The 18,210-nt window shown below is 36.0% G+C and overlaps 2 protein-coding genes and 2 long non-coding RNA genes across 4 annotated transcripts; 2 read left to right on the forward strand and 2 right to left on the reverse strand.

Annotated features, from left to right (window-relative positions):
• Positions 1-306: 306 nt before the first annotated feature.
• LOC128204140 (uncharacterized) lies at positions 307-3,200 on the reverse strand. The gene is made up of 3 exons (XM_052905507.1): positions 2,889-3,200; positions 2,076-2,223; positions 307-1,716 (listed from the first exon to the last, which is right to left on the reverse strand). The coding sequence occupies exons 1-3, from the start codon at positions 3,175-3,177 to the stop codon at positions 798-800; spliced, it is 1,356 nt and encodes a 451-aa protein (XP_052761467.1). The 5' UTR covers positions 3,178-3,200; the 3' UTR covers positions 307-797.
• A 52-nt stretch (positions 3,201-3,252) lies between these two features.
• On the forward strand, positions 3,253-6,696 carry LOC128204141 (interferon alpha-inducible protein 27-like protein 2). Its single transcript, XM_052905508.1, has 4 exons — positions 3,253-3,380; positions 3,603-3,704; positions 4,058-4,200; positions 5,455-6,696. The coding sequence occupies exons 2-4, from the start codon at positions 3,626-3,628 to the stop codon at positions 5,593-5,595; spliced, it is 363 nt and encodes a 120-aa protein (XP_052761468.1). The 5' UTR covers positions 3,253-3,380; positions 3,603-3,625; the 3' UTR covers positions 5,596-6,696.
• A 2,204-nt stretch (positions 6,697-8,900) lies between these two features.
• Positions 8,901-15,675, forward strand: LOC128205118 (uncharacterized). The gene is made up of 3 exons (XR_008256176.1): positions 8,901-9,028; positions 11,012-11,085; positions 11,996-15,675. It is a non-coding gene; the product is annotated as an uncharacterized LOC128205118 (long non-coding RNA).
• A 139-nt stretch (positions 15,676-15,814) lies between these two features.
• LOC128205119 (uncharacterized) lies at positions 15,815-17,976 on the reverse strand. The gene is made up of 3 exons (XR_008256177.1): positions 17,881-17,976; positions 16,516-16,579; positions 15,815-16,067 (listed from the first exon to the last, which is right to left on the reverse strand). It is a non-coding gene; the product is annotated as an uncharacterized LOC128205119 (long non-coding RNA).
• Positions 17,977-18,210: the final 234 nt, after the last annotated feature.

The following is an 18,210-nucleotide window of genomic DNA, read 5'->3' on the forward strand; positions in this document are numbered from 1 at the left end:
AAAGGTTTTGATAGATTTGCTGTCTATTAATGGTTTAGAAGTTCGTCCTGGCCGCACACTTCATTGCCGTAAAATTGTGCAAAAAAGCAGCAATCCTTTCAGTGACTGTTTTGTTGGTTTGCCAGTAATGATTGCCAGACACAAGCCAGAATTGCCATTCAGACGTTTGCGGAATAAGAACATGTAATCTTTCCAATGTCTTTTCGTTTTGTGTTTTGAAGTACAACTGTACATGTAAACAAGGGTGCAATAGCAACAAAATACGCCTGTTTGTAGTAAATATATTCAATCAAATATATACCTGTTAAAATTAAACGTTTTTAGGTCAATATAAAATATGCATAATGTGGTGAGGCACAATCAGACTGAAGATGTTAGTTTCTGCTGCATTCAATTATAAACTCTATAAAAACTCAGGATGTGGTTAAATTTGACCTTTAACCTCAGAAGAGTGACCTTGACCTATGAGCAAAGGAGCTGCTTCTTGCGCATGAAACATTTGTGTGAAGTTTAATTGTGCTTCACATAAAAAGCTAAACAAGATAAAATCTACAACATTTTATAATTTAATTTTAACTTTATTCTTCATTAAAATGCTATATTCATTATACTGTTCATTTTTCTTCTTGCATAAGGTATATAGTGAATTATAGCCATTGACTATAACAATTGTTTTTTAATATGTGGTGAGGCAAAATATTAGTACATGATTGTATTTTATTAGATACTACATCATTTTTGAAATTAAATCTTATAATTTAAATTCTAAGATATGTTTTTGTTGTCTTTTATAATTTTCATTCAAAGCCACCATCGAAACTGACATCAGATTCATATTCGTAGGAAATAGTATCACTGTCACTACTGACCAATGCATCTTCTGCTTTAGCGGAAAAAGTACCTACTAAAACTTCTATGGGATGGGGTGTACAGGAACCACAGTTGCAGTGAGAAACGCAGAGATCACAGCACATATGTGCTGGGTCTGAGACAACCTCTTCACTGGTAAAGTTTTTCAACAAACACCTCCTCCTACATTCCACAGAACCTATTACTTCCTTCACTTCTTTTGAAATATGATTTAATTGATACCGATTACAAAAAATAACACAGACTGAGGGCTCATCATTACGACCACATCGTCCACTTTCCTGTAACAGATCAACAACATCTTTTGGTGGTCCAAATAAAATCACCCCATGGCAGTTCTTGACATCAACACCCAAGCCTAAAGCTGTTGTTGCAATAACTACTTTCATTTGGGAGTCAAGCCCTAAATTTTGCACAATGTGTTCTTTTTTTTCTTGCGGCGTTTCAGAATGGTACATTTCAACCACATTTTGATCCATTAAATTTGTTTCAGTAACAACATAGTTAAAAAGTTGGCATACATCTTTGATGGAATTACAGTATATCAAAATCCTTGGGAAGTCTTTTTTCAATTCACACAATTTATCTATTAACCAAAAAAAGGTTTCCTCAATGGCAATTGGTGTTCTTTTTACAACATATTTGATATTGGCTCTGTTTGGAGAGGTTTCAATAACTCGGGCCTTTCCACTAAGATTCAAATTGCTCATTATCTGCGTTTTCATTTTCAAAGTACAAGTAGCACTCAGGGCTAACACTGTTGCGTCTGGAAATATTGAGCGTAATGTTCCAATATAGCGGAAATACTTCCGAAAGGCCTTCTCCTCGTCAACATCTAGACCACCCCTAAATAAATAAAAAAGTTTGTTTAATAAAAAATACATATTTATAGTTATTTGTAAATTACAGTCATTTTGTAAGAATGCCGTCTTGTAAATATTCAGTCAGTCTGATAAAACTTGGAATTCTTTAAAAGTTATAAATGACTGAAAATAATTTGTATCGGTTGTATCAGACTCCCAAGTGTTTGCATACCATACCATGTACAAAGCACAACCATTGTAAATGTTACACATGCTTATAAAGTGCATGACAAAATATCACTATTATATTCACATAACCAGATACACAGGAACATGGTTTACATTTAGTCTAGGTTCTTTCTTGTTGTTTTGTAAATTGTAATTATATTTTACAAAACCTACCACATTGAAATTGTGTGACACTCGTCAACAACTATCAATGATACATCTTTAATTTGCCTGACCCACTCTTCTGCAAGTGCCTCTGGTGAAGCAAATATCACACTGATCGTCCCATCGTCAATTGCCTCATTGGCGTCTTGGTCTGTGCCTGAAAAGCACAATTTATTTCAATAATTCAGTAAACTAAAATTCTTGCACCCGAGTTTAAATTTGACATATTGGTTTCTAATGTTTTTTTTTTAATTTTATAGCTAGTCCACAGATGTCTGACCAATTAATTGGTCCATTATGGAAATAAAGAATTACGGAGGTTTTGTCACACTACCAGTTCGTCACACTGAATTTATATAGTAATACAAAAGAGGTTTCGTCACACTTTTTACATAGTTATTGAAAAAGAGATAGTCCAAATTAATGATATTGTATTTCACACATATTTTATAAGGTAATAAAATCTTTGAAATTTCATGATTGTGATTAATTAAATAAGTCAGCTGGCCATTTAAAAATTATGATATTAATTATTAATATTGAGTTTAATTTGATTACTGATGAATGCAAACAACTAATCAGTGGCACATTTATTATCCATTGTTTGTTCACACATTGGTAATATCTATTATCTCCCATATAAATTAAGTGTGACGAAACCTCTTTGAATTTACTATATAAAATCAGTGTGACGAACTGGTAGTGTGACGAAACCTCCGACACCCGAAATAAACAGCAATAACCTGAATAACTCAGTTGATCAGTAATATAAATCTATGCTACAAAGTAAGAAAAAGGACAGAATGTTGACTTTAAACAAACCTCTCAAGGCAGCTGTTACTCCAAACTGCTGCACTCGTCTGACTTGGTCTTCCATAAGGGAGATGAGGGGACAGCATACCAACACCGTGTCATGATTTTCAGGATTAAGAGCTCTTTTTACTGGTAAGAACATTTGGTACGGCAATGATTTACCATACCCAGTTGGCAGTATTGCAAAACAATCATTTCCGTTCAGTATTTCCATTAGAATTTCCATTTGATTGTGTTTTAAGGCCGTTATAAATTCCATTTCACCAACAACTTTCCGGATAGCCATGGGTATCGCCATTTTGATGATCGCGCCTACATTCATTCCGTAACAGGCGATTTCATTGGCTGATCTATTTTTAGCGATATTGGAAATCCGAAATGTAATGAAACCGGTTTGAAACTGGTGACGGTCAGATCTTCGTGTACAGAAGATCAGGATTTTAATCAGATTGAAGGAAAAGGGGAATTTTAGTTAAACAACATAATATCAATATTGTTAAGGTATATTTATGTGTTCAATGGTGGATAAACTATTTATTTATTTAACTTACATAATATTATGCTAATGTATAGTGACTGTTACAAGCATACATTTATAAATTGAAAAAGTTCGGCGTGTTAATTCATTGATGTAGAAATATCGTCACAGAGAGCGCGATTCTTACATGTGCAGACTTGATTTCTAATCAGTTTCAACTTGTAATTACAATGTTTTTCTTTCAGACTAAAAGCTGTGTCGTGCCATCATGGATCCGAGGGTTTTATTCTTTGCTGGACTTTTATTAACAGGTTGTGTGCCTTCCTGTTATGCTCGATGCTCCGACGGTATGTATTTCTCGTTTAGAAATTTTGAAATTCAGTTCTAATGCTAATGGTGAGTTCTACAGTTTAAGCACCGATCGATGCACCGCCTTTTATCTATATACACGATTTGATCTAAATGAATGTGGCAATTGTTCGAATTCTTGTTGAAGTATAATTTACTATATTCACTTGAAAATTGAAATAATTAATATGGAATTTAATCAAGGTCTAGACGAAATTAATGTTCAATAAAACATACGGTTCAAATATGTGTGCATGCAACTGCATTTCTGATGTATTTCTTGACGTAATGAACACATTCTTTCACATAATTTAAAATCTAGCTCAGATTAATACAATTTAATTCTTTGTAGATGACTCTTGGTTCAGCCTGACGAATCTTGTCATTGGCGGCGTTGCTGGGATAGGTGCCGTTGTTGTGGCACCCGTTGTGCTAGGGGCAGCTGGATTTGGAGCCGCTGGTGTTGCGGCCGGATCGTTGGCGGCTGCCGTTCAGGTAAATGCGGAAACCTTGTGTTTTATAATAATTAATATAAGATCTATAAATGCAGTCACCATACTATTTGATGTCATTCATCAAATAACATTCCAATTGCATCTCAAATAACAACACAGGGAGCTTATAATCGGAACCCGCAGCACACAACCCACTTAACATGGGGAACAGTTCAACGTTGGAAACCACGTTACACATAGCAATAACACTTGCTTCTAGCTCATCTTCAGCTCCCACGGTCCATATCATAACAACACTACTAAACTATCTTATCATCGGCATCAAAGGAACACAAGCTATTGATTCAAGGAACTAACTCATCGTTATTATCAACGTTAAACTCATCGTCGATACCCTTAGTTAAATATGGATATAAAGAATCGTCGGCACTACACTCATATTTGAATAAAACTCATCGTTAGCAAACGGTCAACATTCTTTTTAATTCATTGTCGGTACACACTGAACACATCCTATTGAGACCAGGCAGACATTGACACCCACGTAATACTTAACATATACACTAAAAGTGCACATGCTGTTTAAACAAGGAAGTATTTCATCAATGTCAACCACGGTACATATGCCATTAACACTAGGAATTAATACGTTGTCGGTGTCCATAGGATTGATATGAATACCAGGAACTATTTCATCGTCGGCATCAACATTAGGATTGAAACAATGTTGGCATCCACTACACACATCCTATTAACACCAGATGCTAAAGAATCGACAGAATACTTTATACAGACTCTATAAATAACTTGAAGAAGTAATATATCGTCGCCATCCGGTATACAGTGTATTAACAAAAGGAACTAACTGGTCCGCATCAAGGATCTGCATACTATTTACACTACACTCGTAAATGATGAAGTATAATTAGGTATCGTGGGTATGCGACGATAAAAGGAAGTGTGGTCTACTCGTTATATCAAATATCTAAACCTTCAAGCATAAACTCATTGAGTGTCCGATTAGCGAAGTGATTCGCGCACCGGCGACCCGGACTCTATCCCTGGCTTGGGCGCATGTGAGTTTGGTTAGTTGTCACCAAGCTGTACAAGTGGAGTATCTCCCCGGTACTCATGTTCCCCTGCAACATAAGACCACACTCTCGGGCAACATCGTGCCAACGAGATTGACTAAGTATAAGTTTTAATAACTCTCTTTACAATCGTTGTAAAATATATATTGTTTAAACTTGGTCAGCGTTACATACTATTTCATTATAACATGTTTCTTTTAAAGGGATCAGCAGTTGTTTCCGGGAGTGCATTTGCGCTTGCGCAGAGTGCAGGTGCGGCTGGTCTGGGAGTCGGGGCTAAGGCCGCATTGTTTATGGGAGGGGCGGCGGCCGGGTCGGTGGCCAGCAAGAAGAACGATTTATAAACACATTTGTCAACAGTGTTACATTTGTATCCATTAAATACACTGAGCTTATAGTTATTTTTCAATTGTTTAGACCACCTTGAAGAAATAATAAGAAATTGGTAAATGTTTAAACCCTTTCAATATAGAAGAAAAGTTCTACTTATTGAATTAAATGGTATATCAAATGTTAAGGCAACCTTGAACAGAAATGTTCTTATTTAATCCTATTCACTTGATTATGTTAAGAAAGTGCACATAAGTATCAACTTTTGTTACAATCCAATTATGTTTATTCATTAGCTTTCAAGCTATTATTTGTTGTATATCATTGCAGCTGTCTGATTTCTATTATACATTTGAACCTCAATATAACCAACATTTGTTCAACACTATACAGTAATAAAGCTTCTTTGAAATGAAATAAGTTTATTTCCACTCATACATAGATACGGGTCCGTGTATATACCGTCTTTTCGTTTTTAGTTTTTTACAATTGAAAGTTTGGATAGAAAACCAAAATTGATTGTCGTTTTCCTGTTAAAAAAATATTATGTCCCCCTTCAAAGAAGAGGGTATATTGCTTTACAGATGTCGGTCGGTTGGTCGGTTGGTCGGTCGGTCAGTCGGTCGGTAGACCAAAGATTGTCCGAGTGATAACTCAACAATTCCTGGACTGTCGCGTAATGCCACCGTTCACTTAACTTTCGTGATAGTTCGTTCAGTAACCAACCAACAACTGTTCACGTGTTTTAAGTCTTTATTGTTCCACGTTCTTTCTAAGTATAATAATCAGTATATAATACAGCATGACATTTAAGGTAATCTCGCATCCTAACTGCCGTCCATTAAGGACCCAAGGCCTCGTTCCTTGCCTTGCCTAACCCACCTCTAACATTATAATCATGCGTCTATATATACCACTTTTTTGTCTAGCTAGTGACAGTTGTGCATATTTAATTTCTTGTTATATACAAAAAGAACGTATTCTACAGTCATGAACTGTCCAGCTAATTGGACTAATAGCCAGCGGCTATCACGACTGTCACCAGCTAAATACATCTACATTTAATAATTATGATGAAGTATTTGCTTTTTGTTACAAATAAACTTTGAATTCTACTATTGATTTTTGTTATTACTTTAAAGTGTTTCATACGTTACTTTTATGTTACGTGACACTTTAAAGTGTTTATACGTAACTACGTTACGCGACAGGACGTATGATCATCAAACTTGACAAGAAGGTCGGGCTTGACAAGACGATGACCCCTATGGATTAAAGGGGTCATCGGGTTAAAAGTCATGGTCACAGTGACCTTTAATGGTAAAAGGGTTTTAAAGCTTGTCCGAGTGAAAACTCAACATTGCCTCGACCTATGGTCATCAAACTTCACATGATGGTTGGGCCTGACCAGTAGATTAACCATATTGGTTTTATGTGTCACCGGGTCAAAGGTCAAGGTCACAGTGACCTTGAATGATATAAGGTTGTCTGAGTGATAACTCAACAATGCCTGCACTCATGTCCCTAAAACTTGACTTGGAAGTTTGGCATAACAAGTAAATGACCCTTATCAATTTTATTGGTCATCGGGCCAAAGGTGAAGGTGACAGTCACCTTGAATAATAAAAGTTTGTCCTATGATGACTCGACAATGCCTGCACATATGGCCCTCAAATTTGACTTGGAGATTGGGCCTGAACAGTAGATGTCCCTATTAATTTTGGGGGTCATCGGGCCAAAGGTCAAGATCACAGTGACCTTAAATGATTAAAATGAGTGATAACTCGACAATGCCTGTGCCCATGGCTCTCAAACATGACTTGAAGGTTAGGCCTGACCAGTAGATGACCCCTATTGATTTTTTGGGTCAACAGGTCAAAGGTCAAAATGACGGTGTCCTTTAAGGCAAACTAGACAATTCCTGAACCTATGGTCATCAAACTATACATGAAGGTTGGGCCTGAGCCAAGGATGACCCTTATTGATTTTGGGGCTCATAGGGCCAAAGGTCAAGATAACAGTGTCCTTGAATAATTAAAGGTTGTCCGAGTGATACTCGACAATGCCTGCACCCATGGCCCTGAAACTTGTCTTGGGGGTTGGGCCTGACCTGAAGATGACCCTTTTTGATTTTACGGGGTCATCGGCCAAAAGGTGAAGGTCACAGTGATCTTGAATTCAAAAAGCTTGTCTGTGTGATGACTTGACAATGCTTGCACCCATGGCCTTCAAACTTGACATATAGGTTTTGGGTGACCAGTTGATGACCCCCTGGATTTTGAGGTCATGCGGTCATTCTCATAACTATCATTAAACTTTCGTCATATTTACTTACTCCCTGCTGCTGAGAGGATACATTTTTATCTGCAAATATCAGTTATCATTTGAACATGATTAAAAACTGTACCTGCTATTCTCACACTTTGAATGGTCATTATTTTAAAACTGCCTTAAAGGCATCCAATGTTAATGACAAATCATCTGTCATTTCGGTCGATGCATATTTCATTCAATTGTTCAAATAATCCTGACAACCTGCCACTTGGTGGGGGGACATGCTGTTTGACAAAGATATCTTGTTTATACCGTTTTTCGTTTTTTGTTATTAAAACGAAAAGAAAAACAAGCTATACTGTATTTAAGGTTTTCGTTTTTGGAGGGTGCCCGCTCAGGGCAGCGTTCATAGCAGGGGCAATCGGCTGAAAAGTTACAAACCGATTTACCGCCTGTCTCGGTCGAAGAAAGAGTGCGGTTTTTCAATGCTTAAAACACCAGTAATATTCAATAGCTTACAAGAACATTAATAATTATGCAATAAAATAATTCTAAAGCACAAAGGATATGTTTAAAATACATTACTTAAGAATGCATGATTTATTTTATCTCGATTTTTTTCCTGCGCGAGCTGACCGTTACATTTAATGACATTGGACTTTTTCCTTTTTTTGGCACCAACCAAATTACTTGCTAGAATAAATCCGGACTCCAAGCTTTACTAGAATAAGGGCCAGTTTTATTAAACTTCGTACGAAGTCTGTTTTGCTTACGAACTTTGTACGATGTATCTCAGGCTGTTTCTTCGTAGATCTACGAAAATTTCTACGTAAGCTCTTAGGGTGGCGTACGAACTTCGTAGACTTAAAAATGGCCGCTACAACAACAGAAATATTCTATATTGGCGATCTTTCATTTATTATGGCGCATTTTAACAAAACCAATTGCCAATTTCAAGACAGAAGACGACTCTGTGGAATCTGCAACCCGGTGAGTAAATAAACAAATCGTTAAGACGCCGTTTTGACTAAATTTTCAGGGGACGCAACCTCGTGCCAACTGTCAAAATGTTTTGAAAAACAAAATGCTCTTATTTCGATGCATTTCAAGAGTTTTGTTGTGATAAGAACACTGGAATATAGACTGAAACACTATCCAACCATTAGACTCATGGTATTTGAATTTTACGGTGTTTTAAGTAAAACAAACAAGCTAAAAACAGACTGATTTTATGACAGTGTTTACACTGATCTGTCATTTCATCTGTCAAAGTTTTTATCATTGTTCAATAACTTGCTTTGACTTATATTTACAAGATTATCATGTCTCTAATAGTGTTCAGAAATTCTAAATCAACATTGAAGCTTAAATAAATTTAAAAGTTGTCTGGGGGTGGGGATGCGGGGGGTGGGATGGGTCAAAAAGTATTTTTTTTTTAAATATCCAGATCAGCCAGAAGGTAAGCATAAGCTCTATTGGTCACAGTTGGGAGACTTGTTTGTCCCAAACTACATTTTTTTCAATTGTCTTGCGGTTCTGAAAACATTGCAGCTAGTAATGGGACTTGGACTGGGGACTCCCTGTTTGCAAGTTTGTGCTCTATCAACTTGGCTCACAGGCCCTTAGAACTTAAAATAACTTAAAGCTTGCATTTGAATTGTTCAACCAGCTCGACAAACTGTTCCTGATAACTTAATTTGCAAATAATCTGACCTTTGTGGGTTAGTCCTGGGACACACTCATGAACGGTATAATATTAGTACAGTAAACCTGGGAGCAAAAGTGGGACAGGTTCAGATCTTGAACCCATGACTGATGACTACTTGAGCTCAAGCAATGGCTTTATTAAAACAGAAACATTTAAAGAAAAATGTCAACCATATTTTAAGCTTCAGAAAGAAAACAGCCTGTTTATAAATAAATAGATTATTCATTTTTATGCCCCCTTTTGAAAAAAGTGGGGTATATTGTTTTGCACATGTCGGTCGGTCGGTCGGTCTGTCTGTCTGTCTGTCGGTCGGTCGGTCGGAATACCAAATGGTTTCCGATGAATAACTTGAGAACGCTTTGACCGAGGGACCTCATACTTGGTATGTGTATTGGTCATCACCAGCAGATGAACCCTATTGATTTTGAGGTCAGTGGGTCAAAGGTCAAGGTCAGTGTGACCTTTACATGAAAAACGGTTTCCGATCAATAACTTGAGAACGCTTTGACCCAGGAACCTCATACTTGGTAGGTGTATTGGTCATGACCAGCAGATGAACCCTATTGATTTTGAGGTCAGTGGGTCAAAGGTCAAGGTCAGTGTGACCTTAACATGAAAAACGGTTTCCGATCAATAACTTGAGAACGCTTTGACCCAGGGACCTCATACTAAGTAGGCTTATTGGTCATGACCAGCAGATGAACCCTATTGATTTTGAGGTCAGTGGGTCAAAGGTCAAGGTCAGTGTGACCTTTACATGAAAAACGGTTTCCGATCAATAACTTGAGAACGCTTTGACCCAGGAACCTCATACTTGGTAGGTGTATTGGTCATGACCAGCAGATGAACCCTATTGATTTTGAGGTCAAAGGTCAAGGTCAGTGTGACCTTAACATGAAAAAACGGTTTCCGATCAATAACTTGAGAACGCTTTGACCCAGGGACCTCATACTAGGTAGGCTTATTGGTCATGACCAGCAGATGAACCCTATTGATTTTGAGGTCAGTGGGTCAAAGGTCAAGGTCAGTGTGACTGTAAGCTGAAAAAAGGTTTTCTGATTGTCCATATTTTATTTTCTTATATAGTAGACAGTAGAAATTTATATGTCACTAAATGCATGAGTTGAAGTATCAGTTTTCAGTGAACATCTAGTTTAATTATGCCCCCCTTCGAAGCAGAGGGGTTATATAATTGCTTTGCACATGTCGGTCGGTCTGTTGGAAGACCAAAGCTTGTCCGAGTGATAACTCAACAATTCCCGGACCTATGGTCATCAAACTTGACATGAAGATTAGGTATGACCAGTAGATGACCTGCCTCATATGCATCCAATGACAAATCAGCTGTCATTTCAGTCCATGCATATTTCATTCAATTATCCAAATATTTCTGGCAACTTGGCGCTCAGGGGGCATAATGTTTGACAAACATCTCTTGTTTATTTCAGATCTTGACATGGATCCAAGATGCTGGTAACTAGGCGGGACGGATTGGTAGAAAGAACTGCAGGTTTCTGTATGGGTAACTAAATTTCCGTATTTCCAGTTTACTTGTGTTATTTATAAACAAGATAAAAGTAAATACACCGCAAGAGCGAATCAAGTGGAAATCGTGCATTATGTATGTATTTACAGTCAGTTTGTAGCATTTTTTTTTACCAAATCTCAATTTAATACAAACTTTTAAGCTTATCATGCATATGGTTTGATGCACATTCTATTTAATTATAATATTAAAGATGTGCAGCATATATATGGAATGATCCACATCCCTGGATTCTGTATATATGTAACATTGCATGTGAAAATGCATAGCAACAAGTGATATAAGACTGCTGAAAAAATCACATTGCAAGTTTTCATATTTATTTTCAAAAATGAATGTTTTAAGCATTTTTCAAAAACATTAATTTGCGACAGAAATATGAAAAACTGCGATAAAATCTTTTGTCAGCATTCTTGTATCGCTGGTTTTCAGATGTTTACACAAAATTTGCTCATTCCTGGACAAAAGATAAAATATTATTAAAACTGTTAATCTGTAAGAGTGCAGCCTTAAAGAAAACAAATGAAATAAAAAGGGTTTTTAATGATTTCTAGCAGATAAGTCTGTTGTCAAAGAACCAAATTCAAGGTATCATTATAGCCGTCTGTCATGTCAGAAACAATACATTAATGTTATTGTATTATATTTGTATATGATGTATAGGTCCTAATTATTAGGTCTATAAATCCGGCTTTAAGTGATTTTGAGTTGTGCCCTTTATCTAACTAAGAAAACAACTGATGTTTTATTATACATATTTTACAAGTGGCTCTGTGAAATATTCTGTGACTGTTAAAAGGTGTAAATTTAAAATATTTTGTATATGTACTCATTTTTTTTTATCATTTTTTTTTTGCTTTTAAATAATTTTTGTTTTTCGTTTCAGAGACTCAGCGCCATGTCACAAATACTTCAGAACCTAGAATGAAAGTTACCGAAAGAGCAATAGACTTTCCAATCTCTACAAAATTCATCTTAGCTGTTTTTCAAGGTGATACTTGAGACTACCAAAGACTTCAAGGACAGAATTCACAAAACAGTTTATGCCACCATCTCATATCAAAGGATTGTGCTTGAGTTGAACAGCCTTCAAACAGAAACTGCTTCAACACCTTCAATGGATTCATTCTGATTCAGTTTACCCTTGCTGTGATCTGAGCAACTATTTACATCAATTCAACATTGTAAATTGTTTAAACTTGAAAATTCTGTCTTCGTGCAACTCACATGAATCTATTTACTGTGGACTTTGATGTTGACTCTATACAGGAAGAAGAGACCATCTTTATACATGCTGGCATATCTTTTAAAAAGGAAACAAATATTATAACCAACACACTACACTGTTATGTCATCCAAGGACTCAGCTACTGACTCAATTTATAAATACTTCAAAGGAAAAATGTCTCTGTCAATGTAATTACTGCTGTGCATAATAAGACATTTTTAGCTTGACTATTCGAAGAATAGGTGGGCTATACTACTCGCCCCAGCGTCGGCGTCCGGTTAAAGTTTTAGGGCAAGTTGGGATTTTCATTTATAAGTCCAATACCCTACATTCAATTGACTTAATACTTCACACAGTTGTTCAGGGCCATCACATGATGAGGTTAGATAACTCCATATTATTCTTTACACAGATTATGGCCCCTGATTGACTATGGAACTTGGGTTAAAGTTTTAGGGCAAGTTGGAATATTTATTAATAACTTCTATATCCTTTGTTCAATTGACTTAATACTTCACACAGTTGTTCAGGACCATCCCACAATGAGGTTACATAACTCCATATTATCCTAAATACAAGTTATGTCCCTTGATTGACTTAGGTTAAAGTTTTAGGGCAGGTTAAAGTTTTAGGGCAAGTTGGGATTTTCACTTAAAACTCCAATACCATTCATTCAATTGACTTAATACTTCACACAGATGTTCAGAGCCATCACATAATGAGGTTAGATAACTCCATATTATCTTTTATACAAATTATGGCCCCTGATTGACTATGGAACTTAGGTTAAAGTTTTAGGGCAGGTTGGGATATTGTTTAATAACTTCTATACCCTTCATTCAATTGACTTAATACTTCACACAATTGTTCAGGACCATCACCCAATGAGGTTACATAACTCCATAGCCTTAATACAAGTTATGGCCCCTGATTGACTTAGGTTAAAGTTTTAAGCAAGTAAAAGTTAAGGGCAAGTTGGGATTTTAATAAAAAAAAACGTCTATACCGTTCATTAAATGCACTTAATAAAATTCAAAATTATTTACGACCATCTTACAACAAGAAACATAACTCCGTTTTAAGCCTAAATACAAGTTATGGCCCTTGATTTTTATTTTAAATTTCCTTTGAAAGGCATATTTGTATATTCTTAATCACATTTTCATAATGGGAAATCAAGTTATTTGAATGACTTGCGTCATTGTTTGGGAAGGGCTGGTGGGAGGGCAGCATCAAAGTCACCTTATGTATCAAATAATTTTAGTTAGGTTTGACATAAAGAGACCAAACTTGGTATTATTACATCGTTATTGTATTCTAAGTCAAAGCGGCGTAGTCGAGCGCGCTGTCTTACGACGGCTTTTACGAGGGTATATTGCTTTGCACATGTCGGTCGGTCGGTACCGTCTACCGTCTGTAGACCAAAGCTTGTCCGAGTGATAACTCAACAATTCCTGGACGTATGGTCATCAAACTTGACATGAAGGATGGGCCTGACCAGTAGATGATTTTAGGGCTCATCGGGTCAAAGGTCAAGGTCACAGTGACCTTGAATGGTATATTAATTTTAAAGCTTGTCTGAGTGATAACTCAACAATGCCTAGACCTTTCGTCATCAAACTTGATATGGAAGTTGGGCCTCACCAGTAGATGACCCCTATTGGTTTTGGGGATCATCGAGCCAAAGATCAAGGTCACAGTGACCTTGAATGGTAAAAGGTTGTCCAAGTGATAAATCAACAATGCCTGTCCCCATGGCCCTCAAACTTGGCTCGGAGGTTGGGCCTTACCAGTAGTTGACCTCTATTGATTTTAGGGGTCAAGGTCAAAGTGATCTTGAAAGCAAACTCGACAATTCCTGGACCAATCATGCCATTCAGTCTGAATGGTCATCAAACTTGACATAAAGGTTGGGCCTGACCAGTAGATGACCCCTCTTGACTTTGAGGGTCATCAAGCCAAGGTCAAGGTCACAATAACCTTTAATGCAAAAAAGATAACAAATCCTCTCTCAGGGATATCTCAACAATGCCTGAACCTATGATCATCAAACTTGACATGGATGTTGGTCCTGACAAGGAGATGACGCTTATTGATTTTAGGAGTCATTGGGTCAAAGGTCAAGTTCACAGTGACCTTGAATGTGAAAATGTTTCGAGTGATAAATTGACAATGCCTGTACCCATGGCCCTCAAACCTGACTTGAAGTTGTGTCTGGCCTGTAGATGAGTCCCTTTCATTTTAGGGGTCATCGGGTCAAACGTCAAGTTCACAGTGACATTGATTGAAAAAAGCTTGTCTGTGTGATAACATGTCAATGCTTGAACCCATGTCCCTCAAACTTGGCATTTAGATTTTTGTAGACCAGCTGATGATTCGTATGGATTTTGAGGTCAAAGGTCATGGTCATAACACACCCTATCCTCACACTTTGAATGGTCATAATCTTAAAACTGCCTCAACGGCATCCAATGTCAGTGACTAATCAGCTGTCATTTCGGTCCATGCTTATTTCATTCAATTGTTCATATAATCCTGACAACATGGCGCTCAGGTGGGGGCATAATGTTTGACAAACATCTCTTGTTGATACTTGGCTCATTTCTTACATGTAGCTGTAACATTTTGGGCAACTTCTCAATTATTTTGTTTAAGACATTTTTCATCCAGCTCATCTAAGCCTAAGTTAGTGTTCATGTTAACTTTTATGACTGCCTGTTTATTGTACTTGTTATAAATTATTTTTAATGACTTTTTCTCAAGAACCATTTGGCTAAGTATGTCTCCTCCTGAAATAGACTAATTCTTTTAGCTCCATTTGTCTGTCTGTCTGTCTGTAACAAATTGTGTCTGCTCCATGTCTTTTTAACCTTTTGAAGGATTTGATATAATTTCCCACAAATGTACACCATATTGAGAGTAAGGGTTTATTATCATAACTGTTGAGTAGTTTCTGAACTTGACTGTATTATATCTTGCATTTACCTCAAGCTGTTAAGTGAACAATATAACATTGACCAATACAAGGAACTAAACCTTCTAGGTCACCATTTTGGAATAAAGTAATACTTAAAGCTCATATTTCCATAAGAATCTGCTCATATACAGTTTAAATAGCTTATACAAGTATATCATTTCAACATAACATCAGATCCTCCACTGTTTTATGTTTGCAACATATTTTTTTAAACTTTGATTTATATATCATGACTTTTATGAACAAATACCAAACAGCAACTCACAGATCTATACTCATACTATACTCAGAATTTTGTAAATCTAAGCATTGTCATTTGATATTCAATGCTTTTTGGCAAATTGGAGCATTTTCTGTCACATTAAAATCAATATTAACAATAAAGCTCCAACTTCAATATTCTCACTATATTTTTGTGCCCATTCTTTGCCAATTATTTGTTTGTCTATTGGTATACATGTATGTTTATTCATACTGTTTTTCAAAATAACAAATTAATAAAATGTTTGAAATATTTTATTTGTTCATAACTTATTTAATATAACAAAAAAATGACTGCATTTTGTTTTATTTCACATCATGATCACTCATAGAGCAAGACTTGAAGAAGTATAGTGATATAGCCACAGGTGTTTGTCTGACTTTCTCCTACCCAAGAGGGCATGTGTTTGAATCCCAAGTTGGAAAACACAGTTCAAAGGTCAGTTGATGTATCCTGATTGCAGGCAAAGAGAAACACTCTATGATGGGCACCTGTAAAATAGAAGATACATAATCTTTACTATTATCCATAAAACGTGAAAGTTGTTAGTAAAATAAAAAAAAGAAATGGTCTCACATTTTTTTCAAATACAATTCTTGATAATATTTCTTGTAAAAGTACACATTTATCTTAAGAGATAAAAAAACACTACAGTACAAATTTGTTTTGTAAAAGCCATTTCTCAAATTCAAATGAAATGCCTGCCTTGACAGTGATATTTTGTATTAAGATTACATATATTGGTAAAAAATCGGTAGTTTGCAAGAAGCAGAAGCAAGTATTTTCTTATTTCATACTATGTTATAGCAATTGCATCTGTTTTTGAAAGACTGGGTCTAATAACACTAAAAAATATAATAATAATCCAACTCCCCGATTACTGTTTGCATAGTTTTTGCAATAGTTGGTTTAATCATACGCTGAGATATACAGTCATACCCAATGCTTTTCAGTGCTGCAACACTGCAGCTCAGATGACTGAGCTTTTCTTTCAAAAGATTGCCTGCAATGAAAAACTTAATAAATCATATCAATAACAAACAAAGAGGATACTGTAATTGACAATAGGTCTACCTATTTGTAATGACAAATGTCATTTGTATACTGGTTAGTATATATAATTGTATATTAAAACATGTTTGTGTGTGTAAACTTACATACCTTAAGGAAACAGTTCAATTAATATTCGCTAACTAAACTCTTAAATTTGTACTTCCGGGGTTTTCAATCGAATAGAACAAAGCATTAACGAACGTAATTGTACATTTACCTTTTGGGATGTGATTGTTTAACATGTTAACTCCATAACAATTATTATACACAATACAAGCGATAAGAAATGAATATAGTTGGTACCGAAATGTGTCATAACCTGAAAACATTGCAATGTGACACAGGAAACAGCTGTTTAAACGGGTCAAACCATGCCGTAGCAACCGTAGTCGACAAAACGTTACCACCCTCTATATTTATTAAAATAAATAGTAAATGTCTATTTTGATTATTCGAAAAGCGAAGCAAGTCAAATCACTATTTGCGAATGTTTTTTTAGTATACTCAAATCTACGGTTTGTTTACATTTTCGTCCGATCCTTCCCCATTTTGAAGAGTAATTACGTACGAAAGCGTTAATAATACGGTCGCAGAAATCTTCGTATGCAACTTCGTACGAAGTGATCGCTTGCTTAACATGCATTCATAAAAAATAGTCATGCATGACGAAAGTTGGCTCTTGAAATAACCAAACTGTCAATAATTGATAACAACGACACGATTTTAAAACCAGGCAGCTCTCCCTGTATATTTTTTTCTGCACATACACCAGAGGCACCGTTCCTCAGCACTTTCAGTGCTTTGATTCATTTTTGGTAATAAAAAATGAAAGAGGTAAATGAAACAATTAAGAAAACCAAACTTGATAGTCTTTTTCTTTTCCATGATTTCAATTTTACTCATGGAAGTAAAAACAAGAAATTGATTCAGTAATACCGTTTATTGATTTTTGTTTTACAAAGCGCAAAACTTTGTTTAATCTGAAAACGTGTCGACCTACATTTTGAAGATAGTTTATCTGCAACACGATTCAAAACGTACAAAACATCTGTATACATTTGCACCACTCGCTTTTTTGAAAATGAATCGACTCACGTTTTGAAGAAGTCTTACTGCAAAGCGATTTAATACGTAAGAAACACAGGTATATAACCTACATTTTGAAAAAGTCTTACTGCAAAGCGATTCAATACAAACGATACACATGTATATATTTAAACCACTCTATTTTGTGAAAATAAATCCACCTACATTTTAGAAACAAAAGCGATTCAAAAGTATTGTGCGTTTCACACCTTACATGTATATTTCATTTAAAGTTGTCGACATGTGCAAACCAGTTCTAATCTAACAACTCTTGTCAACAGTTATAAACAATGTTATACAATGTACAGGCTTTCGTTTCGCTTCGTGAATTCTATTACGTAACGGCTGCTTAATTTAATCAAATAATTTATTCAGTATGGCCTGAAGGATGTCGGAGACTTCGTACCACTTCAATATCGTACCACTACTATATCGTACCACTCTTGGAGACATCGTACCACAAATGCACTATATAAGGGTTTTCTAAGGCGATTA

The sequence above is a fragment of the Mya arenaria genome, chromosome 10 (genome assembly GCF_026914265.1).
Source record: "Mya arenaria isolate MELC-2E11 chromosome 10, ASM2691426v1".
Classification (NCBI taxonomy): domain Eukaryota; kingdom Metazoa; phylum Mollusca; class Bivalvia; order Myida; family Myidae; genus Mya; species Mya arenaria.